The sequence below is a fragment of the Notolepis coatsorum genome (assembly GCF_963971535.1).
Source record: "Notolepis coatsorum genome assembly, chromosome: 10".
In the NCBI taxonomy this organism is placed as follows: domain Eukaryota; kingdom Metazoa; phylum Chordata; class Actinopteri; order Aulopiformes; family Paralepididae; genus Notolepis; species Notolepis coatsorum.
Window position 1 is genome coordinate 3,869,527 of NC_140174.1, and position 19,528 is coordinate 3,889,054.

The following is a 19,528-nucleotide window of genomic DNA, read 5'->3' on the forward strand; positions in this document are numbered from 1 at the left end:
GGGCGGTCAGGTGGCGTAACGGAGATTGCGTTCGTCACCAAACCCCGGAGCGGCTGGATTCGCCTGTTTGAATCCAGCTCACAGCTCCGGGGTTGTCACCAGCTTGGCTGGCCGTTCACACTAATACAATTGGCAGTATTAGAGGGTGGGAGAAGCTGGCGGGGTGGGTCCGGATCGTTGTAAACAGCGACTCCTACAGTTCGGTCGAGGCGCCTGCTAAGCGCGGATGGGACCTGATAGTGTGATCCTTCCACACGTTACACCCTCTCAGTGAGAATCCGCGCTGCCAGGTGAAAAGAAGCGGTTGATTGGCTGGACGTGTGTCGGAGAAAGCACGTGATAGCCTCCACTCTCCCAGACCGACTGTGGGGGGTAAGTGCGCAGCGACCAGGAGGGGATTGGGAATTGGCATAACGACTAACATTTGGATGGGAGAAAAATCGGAGGAAAATGGAGGGGGAAAAAGATAAAAAAAAAAAAAAAATATGAGACCAAATAAATGCATCGGAACACTGTTTGAATAAAAAGACAAAAGAAATGGTGTGGTATTATTTAAAAAAAAAAAAAAAGTGTCCTGACTACACTGACTATACATTTTACAATTTCCAAGGCATGTTCTGTAAAAGAAAAAAGAAAATGCATATGCATTTTAAACTTATTTTCAGAAATAACCAACCAGAACTCTTTGGCCCCTACCCTACACTCATATCGGCAACGCATTGTTGTTTATTCCAATGAAATAGCAACACAGAGCACACTATCCTTTAACACCAGAAACACAGCTGTGAGCGCCGCTAGTGCAGAGAACAGGTTCAAGTTCAAGTTTCTTTATTAGTTGTCATACAGAAGTACAGAATACTTTTATACAAAATGCTTCTTTCTGTTACGCTCCAGAGACTGTGCTAGACAAAAATAGATAGGTATAAAATAAAATAAGTATAGCAAGTAAAAATAGAAGTCACGTACGTGGACACAAGTGTTCAGTATGTACATATATACAATGCAGAGTAGAAGTAACTGAGTTACCATACAATATACTAATATACTATATAGTGCAAAGCAGAAATGGGATGAGGTACAATTTACAGTAAGGTGTAATGAGGTATGGGTTGTAGTGCAAATTCTTTACCAATAAATATGAAGTGTGTTTAGGTGTTCTAAAGTGTGTAGAGTGGGTGCTGCAGAGAGTTGTTTGTTTAAAGTGAGTGTGTGTGTGGATGCGTGTGCTGTGAGTGCATTTGATGGTTGTTACGTAGTGTTATTGTTCGTTGAGCATCCTGATGGCCTGGTGGAAGGAGTGATGCGTCACTCTCGTTGCTTACACAAAATCTGACGAGAGGACAGCATGACAAACGTGTCGTTCGGAGGAGACGCGGGCCTGCAGTGACCAAACCAAAACATACGTGATCCCACAGGCTGTTGTGTTAGCCGCTCATGTTTTATACATTGATTTGTGTTGTCTTTTTAATTTTTTTATTTACAGTATTATGGTTTTATAGATTATGTATTCGCTTATCAGTCAGTAGTATGGATTATGAATGAATGAATGAGTGATCATTACATTTTATATAGCGCTTTTCTAGACACTCAAAGCGCTCCACACAATGTAGGGTGGAAATTGCCTCCTTCACCACTGGTAGCACCCAACCTTGGGCTACGCAGGCTCAATGACTACCATACACTGGCACCAGACACGCATCACACTAGACCAGTGATTCCCAACCTGGGGTCCGCGGACCCCCTGGGGGTCCGCCAGGGGGCGCAGGGGGTCCGCCAGACCACAGATGATTTGAGGTCTATTTTATTTTTTATTTAATTTTTTATTTATTTTATTATTTTCTTTCAGAGAAATATTTAATTAGCATATTTTTATCATCAGAAGCATGAATAGTCTCTCCACTACAATAAAAAATAAAGATAAATAGATAAACATCTAGACATGATTTTTGAACGTTAACAGTAGGCTACCGGGTAGCCGCTAAAACGCGAATCAGTTGACTGTATCACTTTCTGTAGCTAGCCTAGCACGCTAGTTAACTTTCTCGGCTCATCTGCAGTCAGCCGCCAGAGGCGAAAATGTGTGACAAACGAAAAGGAGATGACGGCAGCTCATCTGCAAAAAAAGTTAGGACCTACAGCAATCGCGAAAATTACATCACCATGGGCTTCACTGAGGGACCAGACAAATGACCTGAGTGTGTGATTTGTGGAGAAAAGTTGGCAAACTCGAGCCAACTTTAACGTCTAAGCACCCAGAAACCGTTGGGAAGGATCTAGACTATTTTCGGAGGAAAGAACAGTCTCTCAAGGCGAACAAGCCTGTTGATGTTAGAGTAGCGTGGAGCAGGGGTGGCAGTGATTTACAGAAGGCTACCGAAGCCTCCTTTGAGTGTTCGCTTTTAATTGCAAAAGCAAAGAAACTGCACAATATTGACGAGCAGCTCATCAAACCAGCCTGCATCAAAATGGTTTAGAAACTGTGCGGCCCACAGGTGGCGGATAAACTAAAATCAGTACCACTCTCGAACAATGTAGTGAAAGACCGAATTGATAAGATGTCAAGTGATTGCGAGCAGCAGCTGTCAGAAAAGCTTAGAAAGGGTCCATTTGCCATACAACTTGATGAAACTACAACTGTCGCAGACGAGGCTGTGCTCATCGTTTATGTGCAATATATCGAAAATGAGGATCTGAAGCAGGACATTCTCATGTCAGTCAACCTTACTACCACCACTCGAGGTGAGGATATTTTTACTGCACTGGATTCTTACTTAATTCAACATAAATGCAAACCGTTTAACCATTAGGGCGTGATTTGAGAGGATGAATACAGGATTTGAATATTGGCCAACATTTTGAAATACATATGGTGCAAGATGAGATTTGTTGATTGAAGGCACAAGTCAAAGAAGCATAGTGGGTCTAATTATGATGCATATACCTGTGTATAAGCAGTTTGTTATTAAAATGACAAAAGAAAGTATTTTATGGTATTTTATTAGGAGGGGGGTCCAGGAATTTCATCAGAGATGTTTGGGGGTCCCTGGGGGAAAAAAGGTTGGGAACCCCTGCACTAGACAATGACTACCATACACTGGCACCAGGCACACATCACACTAGACAATGACTACCATACACTGGCACCAGGCACACATCACACTACACACTGACTACCATACACTGGCACCAGGCACATACCACACTACACAATGGCTGAACGGCTCAGGAGACAAGGATTTATATCAGCCAATTAAGGAGGGAGGGATGATTAGGTGGCCTTGATGTCTCAGACCTGATTGGGAATTTGTCCAGGAATGTCGGGGAACCCCCTACTCTTTGGGCTTCTTTAACGACCGAATTCAGTCAGGACCTCGGTTTAGCCCCCTGCTGGACAACAACACCACTTTCCGGCCTTGACCGGGACTCGAACCGGTGATCTTCCAATCATGAGTCCGGAGCTCTACTCATGTAGCCACGCTGCGATTATGATTATGCATTGTAAGATTATGTATTAGTCAGTCAGTACCGATTATGTATTAGTTTATCAGTCAGTTCAGTCAGTACTGATTATGTATTAGTTTATCAGTCAGTACTGATTATGTATTAGTTTATCAGTCAGTTCAGTCAGTACTGATTATTAGGGATGTTCGATATTGGCTTTTTTACCGATATACCGATATTCTTAATTTCCGATACCGATATATGCAGGGTTCCCCCCCCCCATTTTTTTTTAATAATTTCAGGTAATTAACATTACACATCTTTTGTCGTGGAATTAACACAACATTATGCATACTTTTGACAATAAATAAAATCAGAATTTGTTCTTACTTGCTTGCCTGAGTAAATAAAGGTTAAATAAATGTAAAAAATAAAAAATTAATACCGATCATTTCCGATATCACATTTGAATGCCAATATCGGACGATAATATCGGTAGGCCGATAATATCGGACATCCCTACTGATTATGTATTCGTTTATCAGTCACTACACAAGACAGTGAAGACCGCGAGGAACTGTCGTTATGTTAATCATTCCTCCAGGCAGCTTTGGGAAGAGAAGGTTTTTGCACAACTTTTGAATGATTCACCAGACGCTGACGTCGTAGAGATCAGTGATTGTTTTAGTTAAAGTTCTCTAAACCGGCCTCAACCCTGTCTTTCATGTCTTCATGATCGACCACACAGAGAGATTTGAACCCTCAACTCTGGCCTTTGTCACCCATATCTTTTTATAATCGACAGATATTTTGAGGACAACCAAACGTCCTCAAAGGCCTTGCCCAACATTCATATCCTACTTCTCTGCTCCACCATGCAAATGGAGGCTCGGATATCTCTCTCGCTTCCTCTAGCTCCAGCTGAAATGAAAGAGATTTCAGCATTTCTTTGGCCAATAATAATAATGGCCAGACATCTAGGCCAATAAGACGTTTTCATAGAAGGTCTTTATTACCATACAAGAGTGGAACAGAACAGAATGTCGTTTGTGCGAGTGTGGAGAGAGAGAGAGAGAGAGAGATTCTGTGCCCCAGGCCACCTTGCAGTAGGGTTGCATGATACACCGATACTAGAAAAGTATTGCCATACCAAGCCGTTAAAATGGTCCAATACAAAATTTTATTAGTATCGAATCGATACTTTTACACTAATAGCCTGATACCGTATTTTTGAGTGGATGCGTGACCGGAGTGTGTGTGTGTGTGTTTGTGCGCGCCAAGAGTGTTGGCTGAACACACGCCAAAGCGTTTTCCACATTGTCTGTTTGTGATTCTACCTAAAGCCAGGAATTGGCAATGCGAGTGCTTTTCCTGATAATGTAGCCAGTTCTCTAGAAAATTTTCGGAAAATTGAAAGATTCCCCCATAAACGGCATTTATTGGAATATTCTCGAATACACTAGACACGTTGTCATTTGTCGGCCTATTTATGAATCGTTTTCAAATAAACGCTAGATTATCGGTATGTGTACTTTTGCACGCTATAGACGCGGGCTGAAAAATCGATTCGCTCGTTTCCTCAAGATCACATACACACATAGGGACACGCTGTTATCTCAGTGAATACAGCTCCGATTACCCCAAGACTGGTAACATAGACTCCTTACCTTAGATCAGAAGTTCTCCAAAAAGATTATTCCAATTCCTGATCGCCATTCCAAATAGCGATCGCGTTTATTGATTGATTATTGGCTGCTGTAAATATATATTCCAGGCTGCTTTCCGTCTCGCGATCAGATCCCTCTTGATCAGACGGCTCGCCAGCACAACAGATCTACAGATCCCAGGTCAGTCTAATCGACTGACCTGCAGTTACACAGGGATAGACGATAGGGGGCGCTTTTTTCCCAGCTGAGCTCCTGGAGGGGCTGCTGTACCAACGGGAGACTCGGTTGATGAAATATGAATTCAGATCTCTAATAAAAAAAATCAAACAACATTTGTCGTCGTCGGCACTCAATGGGGGGGCTGATAAAACGACAATTGTCGTGGCTGGCACTCAAAGTGTTAATCCCGAGTTAACTATGGACAATCATGCGATTAATCGAGTTAAATATTTTAATCGATTGACAGCACTACATATTACATAAAACAGATGATGTATATATATTTTCATTGCAGATGGGATTGATTGATTGATTGAAAACTTTATTAACAGATTGCAGAATGGGTACAATACAGTACGGCTCAATACAAACAATTGTTAAGGGGATGCAGACCAGAGAAAGACTTTCGTCTTGTTTACATCAGGGTCCCCCATTTTCAATTCATCAAGACATTTATGACATACATGACATACACAATATACATTACTGTTTAAGAGAAAGAGATCTTACAAGAAAAATATATACATTCCAAGGGGAAGAAACTGTACGTTGGAGGGGGGGGGGTTTGGACATTTACTGGCCTGGTAACAAAGTTTTCCGTTGGGGACATAATTAATAGTTAATAATAATCAAGTCGCGGTCAGTGTGTTAAAGAGGCACTATGCAATTGTTTCATGTTCAATTGGCCAGTTTGTGACGCTAGATAACAATAATCTGATAAGCTTTCATGTAAATTCTGTGAATAAATACATAATTCCTGCTTTTTGCCTTTTTTTTATGGGTATTCTTTCTTCTTCAGTTACACAGATATCCTCATATATATATTGATTATCGCAGATATTGTGTATCGTAGGGCTGACCCCGAATAATCGAATTTTGGCCAAAGTCGACTATACAAATCCTTAGTCGGGGACAGGCCTAGTGCATCGTGATATTATCATTATTCGAGGGTCAAATACAACCTTCCGGTCACAGGCCCGCTTCTTGAACCTTCATGCCCACCACTGCTGCCCCTCCCCCCCCCCCCCCCCCCAAATGCTGATCATCTTCTCCCTTGCGGGTTCTTTTTTTTCTCTATAGGAACAGCCTGGAACTGGCGCTGAACCGGCCAATCACATCGCTCGATAATGAGAGGTTCACTGTCCAGTTGGTAATGGCCAAGTTAGCCTGCCCCATCGTTCTGGTGAGTCACAAACCCCGCCCTCTTTTCCCTCTTCATCCTCCAATCGCAACTCTTGCTTCCCAGAGAGTTTGAGATCTGAAATGAGTCTACCTCTGTTAACTCACTGGAAGCCAAACCTAAGATAGTCCGGGTTAACTCGCCATGCTCTGGGCGCCAAACCCGAGAAATCTCGGGTTTTAATCCATATTTCTTTTATTAGCGATATTCATTCATTTTTCATCCATCCAGCCTCACGTTATCATTGGGAATGGGTCTGAGCTCGCAAAGGGCAAATACCGCCGCCTATCGTCTCCCGGATGTTATTGCACATCATTGGATTGGATTGGCTGGGACTGTGCATCAAAAAAACAAGTCCGGTCCAGGTTTTACTTCTCTGGCATGCAGCTGGATACTATTGCATTGAGTCCCCCCACTGGGAGCATCGTGGATCATTGTGTTTTGGACTATAACGTTGGATCAATGTACGCGATCGATATTTGGAATGGCGATCTGGAATTGGATTAATCTTTTTGCATCAGATGTGAGGTAAGGCCTTTATGTTACGAATCTTGGGGTAATCAGATGTTCCTATCACCGCCATCGGAGCGTGTGTGTGTGAGGTTCGCGCCGACCAAAGTACAGAGAAGCGATTTTTCAGACCCCGCTTCTCTTCGTACACCGTTACTATCGATAATCTAGCGTTTATTTGAAAACTATTCATAAATCAGCCGAAAAATTACAACGTGTTTTGTGTATTCCACTAAAGGGCTATTATCGTGTCTTTCTCTGAATTACTAGAAATCTCAAACTATACTCGTATTCAAAACGGTATAAAACGGAAATGTACCGATGAAAAAACTATTTGTTTCCTACATGTTGACTGGAAGCAACTCATTGACGATCACTGTGTTATTTAGATCTATTGCTATTATATTTGATATGTTTTATGCACTCGCAAATAAGTCCTATTCTCCATTGGATATAGCGTTGGCACGGAAGGGCCATCATCAGCAGTTGGCCCGGAATGGGCACTTTTTGGACATTTAAAGTTTTTATGAAATACTTGCCTGTAGTCGTGTATGTGATACTATTAGCTTACTCACCAGAGTCGCATGTTCCGAGTTTTGAGTGAAACAGAAAGCTTCAGACAGGCAGCGAACGGCAGACACGGGGTCCAGAAACAAAACCAAAAGAAAAGGGTTTAGTCCGCTCCACAACATACAGGCAAAGGGTTACCTGGAGAAACACAAAACCATAGTCCTCCAGTATCTTCAAACAGCTGATGTGTTACCCGTGTACAGGCTAGGGATGGGTACCGAATTAAGTACTTTTAAAGGTACCTACCGAATCAACAAAGCAGTCGGGGCAAAGTGTGGTTATTTGAAGTTTGGATTTTTTTTTACAACTGAGGTAGGTAGATTACATTTTTAGAGACTAAAGTACCGAAAAAAGGTACCGTTGGGTACCGGTATCGATTCACAGGTCGATACCGTATCGGTTCAAATGTGAATGGTACCCATCCCTACAGTGTAGTAGTAATACACAGTGTAGTAGTAATTAGGGGTGTAACGATGCATCGATTAATCGAAATGCATCGATTCTAATGTGTTAGAATCGGTGCATCAATTTGAATATGTTAGAATCAATTATAATCGAAAAGAATCTAAATTAAAAATAAATATTTATTTTTAATTTTTATGTTTTTTTTGTGTGTATTTTTATTGACCTATAGTCCATTCATGTTGAGTGAATCAGTTCCCCCAGCCACATTTGTGTATTCAAAATGTTTTGGGGAATTAACTGATAGAAAATGTATAGAACATTTATAGAAAATTAATCGAATCGAATCGTGGTCAAATGAAGAGATTTCATGATGCATTGAATGAATCGTTGCCTGAATAATCGTAATAGAATAGAATCGTTCTGAGGTTGCATCGTTACACCCATAGTAGTAATACAGTGTAGTAGTAATACAGTGTAGTAATACAGTGTAGTAATACACTGTTTTTTTTTTTTTTTTTTTTTTTACTAGAAACAAAATAGTGCCAGGTGATAGTAGAGTCTGAAATGCTGGAGGACCATGGTTTTGTGTTGGAAATGGGTCACTGTGTGTCTGCATGTCGTGGAGTAAAACCTTCTGGTTTCTGGAACCCGCTTGCTTTCCCGTTCACTCAGAACCCGGCCAGAACCACCCACCACAGGACCGGGTCAGTAAGCTAATAGCTTTGTATCGACTACACTGACTGTCCAGCTGTCCCTTTTTAAGTACAACCTTGTCTTTACAAAGACAACCTTTACCTTCACGTGGTCTTGAGTCACCTAGAAGGAGTGTGCAGCTGTCTTGCTACAGTAAATAACTAAACGAGTGTCTGATTGTGTGTCATTCTCTTCTCTGCCTGTAGGTGGCGTTCTTGCTAGTGAATACCACCCGCTTCATCTGGGACGCTCCCAGCCTGACCCCACCCTTCTTCCACTTCCTACAGCTGCAGGTACTGACGCACACATTAACCCCCGATTTAAAACAATAGGCATTATGTCAAAAATATTATTACAATTAACAATTGGATTATTTTAGGGCTGACCTTCGATTTTTTTTTTGGAATTCGAAGCTTTGGGGGCCGAGATTCGATTTTAATTCGAAGCTTTGAGCTTAAAAAATATATATATATTTAAATATTTTTATTTTATTTTTTATTTTATTTATTTTTTAATGTTGTGGGACTTGTACAGCACTTTATTCAACTTTGTCAGTGCTGTAAAGTTTAAATCTTAGACAAACGAAACACTTTGCTTTCATGAAATATTGTAAGCCGTCATTTGAGGCTTTATAAAAGCAGCACAATGAACACAAATCTGTCGGTGCCGAGTCCGACCTCATCTTAAATAACAAGCAGCATCGCTTGTTGTAGTTAACAAAGAGAGGCAGAGTTGATTTTGCACCCAAAAAAAAAGATTCAAATTTTATTTTCATATTCTAATCCCATGCCCATCGAACGAAGCTTCGAAGTATTTAAGACAGCCCTAATTATTTTGCCCTACAACCATGTGAAGTTATTGCTGCATGTTTAGATGATATGAGATGAATCAGACGATCAAATTTGTAAATGACTGAATGAATTCTTCTTTCCCTAGTTGATGGGGGTCCTGCCCATCCTGCCTCTTCTCTTCCCCATCATGTGGGTGCTGGTGAACGCCTACGGAGAGGCCCGAGTCCTGGCAGAGTCCAGCCGCTCCTCACCCACCGGCCTGGTGAGGAAAGCACACATGCACGCGCACACACACGCACACTTACGCGCACACGTACACGCACATACACATCCTTATTAGGGGCGCACCGATAGCACTTTTTCACATCCTATATACCGATTCCTCATTGTGTGACTCACAGAGTACAGATCCATTAATGTTACTGAACAGTAGAGATACCTAGACCAGATCGATTGATCGCATGCTATACTCGAGTGATCGTGTATTACTCGAAAAGGGGGGAAAAACTCAAAAGAAATAAATCATTATAAATCTTTTTTGTTTTTGTTTTTTTATAATACATTTTGTTCATTCACATATATGTTTAAGGAAACCAACAAACAGTTATAATCGTACACATACATGTGAAACAAATGTGTAAAAAATAAATAAAAAAAATGTATATATTTTTTTTCATAACAATTATTAATAATTTAAGATATATTTTTCTCATAGCTACGAGTAATCGATTACTCACGCCCATCCCTAAGATAGACCAGTGATCTGGGGAACAGTGTAGACATAGACCACTAGGGGTGTAACGATTAATCGATGAATCGAAATGCATCGATTTGAATATGTTAGAATCGATTATAATCTAAATGAATCTTCTTTTTATTGACCTATAGTCCATTCATGCTGAGTGAATCAGTTCCCCCTGCAGCCACATTTGTGTATTCAACATTTTGGGGGGAATTAACTGATAGAAAATGTATCGAAAATGTATCGAATCGAATCGAATCGTGGTCAAATGAAGAGATTTCATGATGCATTGAATCGTTGCCTGAATAATTGTAATCGAATCGAATCGTTGTGAGGCTGCATCGTTACGCCCCTAGCAGAGACCTAGACCAGTGATCTCGGGCCATTGGACAAACATTATTGAGATGTAACCTAGACATCCAACATCATGTCAAAAATTCAAATCAGGTGGCTTTGTTTTGATGTCTGACATGTAGCATAAGGCTCAGTTTTTGTTATCGGGGGACATTTTCTTCCCGATCGTATCTTAACCCGATTATTGATCCGTTACCACCAGTATTGGTGCATCTCTGATCCTCATAGCCTTGTGCATTTACAAAGAAAGAGAGATATCAACAGGGCACTACTAGTAGCTACTAATGCCGAACGTTATGTATTATAATATACTACATATACTCTTATGCTTTATGTTACAACTAACACACACTCTCTCACACACACACACACACACACACACACACACACACACACACACACACACACACACACACACACACACACACACACACACACACACACACACACACACACACACACACACACACACACGTCGCACACACACACACACAGAGAGAGGAGATGCGAGGGCCTCCCTCTGGATTTAACTAGCCTCTTCTCTTGCCCCAGCTTGCTAAGTTCTCTGAGGATACTCTAAGCAGCTACACGGAAGTGGTTTCCTCCCAGGTATAACGTCTCCCTGTCTCTCCCCCTCCCCTCCTTCGCTCGCTCGCCCCCTGTCTTCACTCGCTCGCTGTCCTTGCCCCCCTGCAACCCCCTGTGTGGAACCCTGTACACGGCTCTCACTACTACCCCCCCAACACCCCCCCCCCCCCCCCCCCTGTCTCAATTGATTTCATCATGGAAATCTTCATGGATGTCTTTTTTAATTCAAATCACCCTCAGTTCTCCATTGGTTCACCACTCGTCTTGTTTTTAAACACAACCACCTTTTCTTTGTTTGATTTCATTACCTGCATCTTGCACAAGTTTTTTTTTTGTGTGTCTCTTTTGGTTATTGTCACTCCCCATCTCTGGACTGTATCAGAGTCGACACGCTCGGACCGAGTCCCTTTTGGATGCAAGTCTCGCTCTCGGATGATTCCGATCACGTTTTGTCCCGTCCTGTCCTGTCCCGTCCTGCCATCTACTCACCTCTAACCCGGGTACGATTCCTCATCGATACTGACCCAATCCGTAGCCTCCTCCTCCTCTCATTCATTGTTTGCCGATCTGCAGTAAAAACAGAAAAAAGAAAAAAAAATTATAAAAACCACGTACAACAGATTCCTATCCGCCTGATCGGCGTGACCTGCAGATCGATAAACAGTGAAGCGGTATGTTGAAGAAGGGGAGAGGTGTCTCCCTCTGCCTGCACTGCATGATGGGAAATCAGCCCCACACTCAGGCCCCCCCGCTCCATTATCCCGTACGGTTTTCCTCTCCTTGTGTCCTAGCTTTGATCTCCTTTTGGCGTTACTACGGAAACTACGTTTACCTACAAAAGCCTTGAAGGAAAGGAGACAAGGACGGGAATCTGTCCAACACCTACCTAGCCCTCGATTCAGTCGGGACTGAATAACCCCGACGACTGTCCTGATTGGTTTAATCTACGATTGGTTTACCCCCCCCCCCCGTCCGTCCGTCACAAACAGGCCAATCACGGGGGTTCCAATGAAACAAAAAAATCAAGAAGCGCATGGATAAGTGTTTTGCACAATTTTCAAATGCTGCACAGATTTTCATCAGGTGTCGATTCCGTGTCTGTATATAGTAGCATTGTAGCTTAAAAGCGTCTGGTTTTGGCTCAGCCACTAAGCACACAAAGGCACATTTATTTGCTTCTAGCTCTTATAGGCTTCTCAGGCTAGACTTGTCGATCCTCTTGCACGGCCTGGCTACAAAAGGCCACCCTGATCGTACCTTTCTATAGCTTTATCACTTTCGTTGTTACTATGAGATGATGCTGGAATCCTCTTCAACTTCATGTTGATCATGTCCGCATTCTTCCTAGTATTTTGATAGAAGCGATATTCTGATTTCCTTTTTTTGTGCGTGTTTGTGTGTGTGTTTGTGTGTGTTTGTGTGCAGGAGATGCTGCGCTGTGTGTGGAGACATCTAGTGGACGTCGTGAAGGGAGAGTCCCAGACACTCTGCTACACCTCCAGCCTACTGCACACTTTGGGATCTGTCACTGTGAGTGCTGCGTTGTGTGTGTGTGTGTGTGCGTGCGTGTGTGTGCACGTGCGCGTGTGCGTGTGTGTGTGCGCACGTGTGTTAGGGTTCGGTACCATTCACATTTGAACTAGGGGTGCACGATATAGATTTTTTGACCCCGATATCGATAACTTTCTGCTCCTCAAGGTCGATACCGATTACCGATAATATATATATATATATTTATTGTATTATTATTATTTAAAGAATGTCTATTCTTGTAGTTTTGACCTAACCAGATTTATCATGACATGAGCGTTACTACTATGAACAAATCCAAGACAACAGTTTTGACTCTTCCAATAAAGTGACCATATTTATTTTTCCAAATAATGGAATTATGAACCTGGACTCTAAATGACGAAGTAGCCGACAGAATCATTTGTCTTCGACGAGGGAAAAGGGCTGGTCGTCAAGTGCCATCATTTCTGTGATCAAATTAGAGATCGCTTGAGCCCTTGGGTCGTCTCTGTCAAACGTCTTTAATTTAGCAAACGCCTCGTCAATAGGTACACGCCGCGCCGGTTCCTTTGCAGCTGGCTTTGGATTCGCAGCAGCGTAGCCTTTAGCTAAAATCCATCGTCTGATTTTAAATAATACACCATCGTAGCGGTGGTGATGTTTCAGGTGACTTATTAGGTTGTATACCTTGTTGCCCATTTCCCTCCTCGTGGAACGTCTGCATTTGTTACAAATAGCAAGCGAACTGTTTTCCTCTGAAACTTTGAAAAAGTCCCACACTACAGACGCCATGTTTGTTTCCTATCCGTGTTGCTTCTGAAAGTTACGTGACTACGTCACAGCCAGGCATTAGAAAGGGAGTGCTGGATTTGTGAAAAACTCCCTCTTCCTAAACCACACGCTATCAGTCGTACCACAGTACTGGCAAAACGGGAGGAGCCTACTGTAAAAACAAGCGCCCTTCATCCCAATCCACCCACACCCACCGGATTTCTTTTAACCAAAAAATGTATTATAAATTATCGGAGCTATCAATAATGTTATCGGGTTTATCGGGATGACGTCATAATTGCTGATATCGGGCCGATAATTATCGTGACTAATAATTATCTAATAATAATAATAATAACTAATAATTATCGACTCGATAATTATCGTGCATCCCTAATTTGAACCGATACCAGTACCAGTTCCTGGAATTTGGTATCAGTACCCAACGGTACCTTTTAAAAAGATTTTTATTTTATTTAAAAAAAAATTTATACTTAACTCTCTGTAATAATACACGTTTTTATTTCAGTTGTAAAAAATAAGTCTAAACTTGTAACTAACTCTCAATTTCAACATTGTTATTTATTTAGAAAATGTTGTTCTAACACCACACAAAATAAATCACATGATCATGTATTGTGTTTTTAAATGTTTAAATATCAACATTATCTGGCCATCCTCAGTAAGTAAGACCAAAGAGATGAGACAGTAATGTATATATACTGTATATATATATATTTGTGGAAAAGGCTCCCTCTTGTCTAGTATATTACACTTTTATACTAAACATGTAAAGGTACCGAAATTTGGTACTGATTGATCTAGCGTGAATCTGTGAGTTCGGTACCCAACCCTAGTGTGTGTGCATGCTACATTCAACACACTGTATTGTATTGCATATTGTTTTCTGTGTGTATACATATAGCCATTCTTGTGTGTGTGTGTGTGTGTGTGTGTGTGTGTGTGTGTGTGTGTGTGTGTGTGTGTTCAATAACAATAAGTAGTAGTAGTAAGATTAAATATAAAATGAGGTAAGATAAAATAAAATAGTCAATTATTTACAGAAAGTGTCTTGCGTATAGTATATGTGTATGTTAAGGTGCAGTGCAGGATGCGTGTGTGTTTGTGTGTGTGCGTGTGTGTTCAATAACAATAAGTAGTAGTAAATAAGATTTAAAAAAAAAATGGGGTAAGATAAAATAATAATAAATGTGTGTGCGTGTGTTCAATAACAATAAGTAGTAGTACTAGAAAAATTAAATATAAAATGAGGTAAAATGAAATAATAATTAGGGCTGTCAAAATTAATGCTTTAACTCTGGAGATTAATTTAAATTATTTAAAGTGTTAATTTCTTTTAATCTAGATTCATCTATGGAGTGAAAAATGTTCAATATAATATAAGAAAGCGGTCTAGCTGACTCAATGTTGATATATATACGTGGTTGGCCCCGAATCTAAATATTGTCTTTGAATCTAAATATACTTTCTTTGTGTTGATTTTTCATTAATTCCATGATTTTACTCAAGTAAATTACAAGCTTCGGTCTTAAGTAGAAAAATGCTATTTTTAATCTAGATTAATTACAGAAAATTGTGAGATTAATTAGTAAAAAAATGTAATCTATTGACAGCACTAATAATAATAAATGTGCGTGTGTGCGTGTGTGTGTGTGTGTGTGCAGGTGCTGTGCTGCGTGGACAAGCAGGGCGTCCTCTCGTGGCCCAACCCCAGCCCGGAGACGGTGCTGTTCTTCAGCGGGCGGGTGGAGCCGCCTCACGACAGCCAGGACGACCTGCGGGACGACCTGTCCATCAGCTCCTTCTGCCGCATGGAGACCGACGACGAGGTCCGTGTCACTAAGGGCCGCACCGAACGCTGCGAGGCTTCGATCATAATGTTGACAAATAGGGCTGCAACGATTAATCGACAATGTCGATTATAAAAAATCGTCGACGAGGAATTGTTGCGTCGATTAGTCATTAATTTTTATATATATATATATATATATATATATATATATATATATATATATATATATATATATATTTTTTTTTTTGCACTACCTATCTTTGTGAAAGTGGCTTCTCAGCTCTGGTCCAGCTGAAGACTTCTTAGCTTAACATAACAGACCGACAGTAAGTTTGGGGGAACTAATGGGATAACTGGGGTTGCAACAAAAGTGCAACTAGGGCTAAAAACACAATGAAATAAAATAATAATAATAATAATAAATAATAATATGCTTCTTAGCAGACTTCTTAGCTTAACATCCCAGGGAACTAATGGGATAACTGGGGATGTTGTTTGGTCCTGACAAGAGTCTCAAAGTCTGGGGTGATGGTAGACAAAGCAACTCTGAGGTCATGCTCAATGTCCAATCTGTTCCTCTGCTCTGTCTTCAGCTGGACCAGAGCTGAGAAGCCACTTTCACAAAGATAGGTAGTGCAAAAAAATAATTAAAATTTTTATATTGTTTTTCCGATTAGTCGACTAATCGAAAAGATTATCGACAGATTAGTCGACTACCAAAATATTCATTAGTTGCAGCCCTAGTTGACATTCAAATTCTAAATCAACATTCACATTTTTTTTTTTATAAAATAATTAAAGAAAAATTAATTTATTTTGTTGTTGTGTCTATTCAATCTGTTTAAACCAATGGGGGTTTTCTTCACAGTTGCAGTTAAAGATTAGGCTACACTAATATTATAATATTATACTATAAGACGTCACCATCACTTTCATACCAACCGTGCCCTCATTGGATTATTTATGTTGACGAAACTGATGAGCGATATTCAGTAAAGAAACTTTATTTAATAAAAGAAAAAGACTCATTTAATCAGATTAATCACTTTATTCAAATTACTGAACTGAACCCTGTGTTGAGTCGTGCCTCTCGCCCTCCTCCTCTCTTCTCTCTACCTCCTGCCCTGAACTGAACCCTGTGTTGAGTCGTGCCTCTCGCCCTCCTCCTCTCTTCTCTCTACCTCCTGCCCTGAACTGAACCCTGTGTTGAGTCGTGCCTCTCGCCCTCCTCCTCTCTTCTCTCTACCTCCTGCCCTGAACTGAACCCTGTGTTGAGTCGTGCCTCTCGCCCTCCTCCTCTCTTCTCTCTACCTCCTGCCCTGAACTGAACCCTGTGTTGAGTCGTGCCTCTCGCCCTCCTCCTCTCTTCTCTCTACCTCCTGCCCTGAACTGAACCCTGTGTTGAGTCGTGCCTCTCGCCCTCCTCCTCTCTTCTCTCTACCTCCTGCCCTGAACTGAACCCTGTGTTGAGTCGTGTCTCTCCCCTCCTCCTCTCTTCTCTCTACCTCCTGCCCTGAACTGAACCCTGTGTTGAGTCGTGCCTCTCGCCCTCCTCCTCTCTTCTCTCTACCTCCTGCCCTGAACTGAACCCTGTGTTGAGTCGTGCCTCTCGCCCTCCTCCTCTCTTCTCTCTACCTCCTGCCCTGAACTGAACCCTGTGTTGAGTCGTGCCTCTCGCCCTCCTCCTCTCTTCTCTCTACCTCCTGCCCTGAACTGAACCCTGTGTTGAGTCGTGCCTCTCGCCCTCCTCCTCTCTTCTCTCTACCTCCTGCCCTGAACTGAACCCTGTGTTGAGTCGTGCCTCTCGCCCTCCTCCTCTCTTCTCTCTACCTCCTGCCCTGAACTGAACCCTGTGTTGAGTCGTGCCTCTCGCCCTCCTCCTCTCTTCTCTCTACCTCCTGCCCTGAACTGAACCCTGTGTTGAGTCGTGCCTCTCGCCCTCCTCCTCTCTTCTCTCTACCTCCTGCCCTGAACTGAACCCTGTGTTGAGTCGTGCCTCTCGCCCTCCTCCTCTCTTCTCTCTACCTCCTGCCCTGAACTGAACCCTGTGTTGAGTCGTGCCTCTCGCCCTCCTCCTCTCTTCTCTCTACCTCCTGCCCTGAACTGAACCCTGTGTTGAGTCGTGCCTCTCGCCCTCCTCCTCTCTTCTCTCTACCTCCTGCCCTGAACTGAACCCTGTGTTGAGTCGTGCCTCTCGCCCTCCTCCTCTCTTCTCTCTACCTCCTGCCCTGAACTGAACCCTGTGTTGAGTCGTGCCTCTCGCCCTCCTCCTCTCTTCTCTCTACCTCCTGCCCTGAACTGAACCCTGTGTTGAGTCGTGCCTCTCGCCTCCTCTCCAGTACTAATTCCGATGTACCGTTTCTTTTTTGTTTGTTTGACGTTGTGAAGCGCTCCCTCATTGTGCCGGCCATATTTGTGAGTGACATCATCAAGTTAGACCCAATCGCATTTGGCTTATCATCAGCGTTGTACAGTACCACTGTGGTGCAGCTGTGTGTGCAGTATGCTGCTTAACGCCGTGTGGTTGAGATCCCTGCATAGATGTGACTGACTGTCATGGTTGTAGTTGTGTTTGTGGGCTTCCTCCTCGGTGTTTGCAGTAATGAGTATCTGGTTCTTCAATGTGTTAATAGTAACACTTCATGGATGATGTTCAACTGTCCCAAGATATCCTGTAGTCATCATTCACACTGCATGCCTTTTAGTGCATAATTCTGAATTATTGCTCGGATCAGAATTCTTTTGTTTGGCTGTTAACATTATTTTCTTAAAGGGGAACTATTTTACTATTTCTTTCACTATTTGGGCACTTTTACACAATTCCTGTGAGTCTATGGAACACCTAGGTTTTTTTCAAAAAAATTTAAATGCATTGTTTTGTATTTCTAATCAAGTACTCAAAAACAGCATTTTTCTACCTCAATATCTTAAGCCGTTTTGAGGCTGGGCTCCAACCACGGTGTGGCCTGGTGCCAACTGCCACATCAACTGCCACATTATTATGCAGCCGAGTCTCTCTGACATCACAGATCAGCACATTTTCAGATGACTCAGTTCAGTGAGGGTGAATATTGTGAGAGGAGAATTGGAAGAATGCGCCAATATGAGAATTAGAAACATAGATCATATTAATATAAGTTCACATAGCTAGGAAACAATGGTAAACACTGAAAAAGGCCATTTATAAGATAGTTCCCCTTTAATGTGGCCAATATCAGATTCCAGTGTGAACCGGGCCGACAAGTGGCTCGAGAGGTAGAGCAGTCGTCTGGTAATCCGGAGGTTCCCGGTTCGATTCCCGGGCAGCATGTCGAAGTGTCCTTGAGCAAGACACTTGACCCCTAATAAAAATGTAATACATTTATGAAAAATAAATAAATGTAATTTGGGCCTGAAGTGTGAACGTAGCCTTTATATCAAACCCTTAATACCTTGGTTTTCTTTTCCCCTTCAGATTGCTAATTCTCTCTCTCTCTCTCTCTCTCTCTCTCCTCTCTCTCTCTCTCTCTCTCTCTCTCTCTCTCTCTCTCTCTCTCTCTCTCTCTCTCTGCCTCTGTCTCTGTCTCTCTCTCTGTCTCCTCTCTCTGTCTCCGCTCTCTCTCCCCCCCCCCCCCCCCCCCTCTCTCTCTCTCTCTCTCTCTCTCTCTCTCTCTCTCTCTCTCTCTCACTCTCTCTCTCGCTCTCTCTCTCTCTCTCTCTCTCTCTCTCTCTGTCTCTGTCTCTGTCTCTCTCTGTCTCCCTCTCTCTGTCTCCCTCTCTCTGTCTCTCTATCTATATCTATCTATCTATATCTATCTATATCTCTTCCATCTCTCTCTCTCTCTCTCTGTCTCTGTCTCTCTCTGTCTCTCTCTGTCTCTCTCTGTCTCCCTCTCTCTGTCTCCCTCTCTCTGTCTCTCTATCTATATCTATCTATATCTCTCCATCTCTCTCTCTCTCTCTCTCTCTCTCTCTCTCTCTCTCTCTGTCTCTGTCTCTCTGTCTCTCTCTGTCTCCCTCTCTCTGTCTCCCTCTCTCTGTCTCTCTATCTATATCTATCTATCTATATCTATCTATATCTCTCCATCTCTCTCTGTCTCTCTCTCTTCTCTAACTCTCTCTCCATCTCTCTCTCTCTCTCTGTCTCTGTCTCTCTCTGTCTCTCTCTGTCTCCCTCTCTCTGTCTCTCTATCTATATCTATCTATATCTATCTATATCTCTCCATCTCTCTCTCTCTCTCTCTGTCTCTGTCTCTCTCTGTCTCTCTCTGTCTCCCTCTCTCTCTGTCTCTC

General features: G+C 42.3%; 1 protein-coding gene across 1 annotated transcript in view; it reads left to right on the top strand.

Moving 5' to 3' along the window:
• Positions 1–19,528, top strand: part of tmem94 (transmembrane protein 94) — a 109,225-nt gene that overhangs the window by 68,454 nt on the left and 21,243 nt on the right. Inside the window, exons 8-13 of the mRNA XM_084322314.1 lie at positions 6,408–6,510; positions 8,892–8,978; positions 9,622–9,738; positions 11,125–11,181; positions 12,586–12,690; positions 15,129–15,324. Coding sequence (XP_084178440.1) covers positions 6,408–6,510; positions 8,892–8,978; positions 9,622–9,738; positions 11,125–11,181; positions 12,586–12,690; positions 15,129–15,324 — 665 coding nt within the window. The remainder of the gene's footprint in view (positions 1–6,407; positions 6,511–8,891; positions 8,979–9,621; positions 9,739–11,124; positions 11,182–12,585; positions 12,691–15,128; positions 15,325–19,528) is intronic.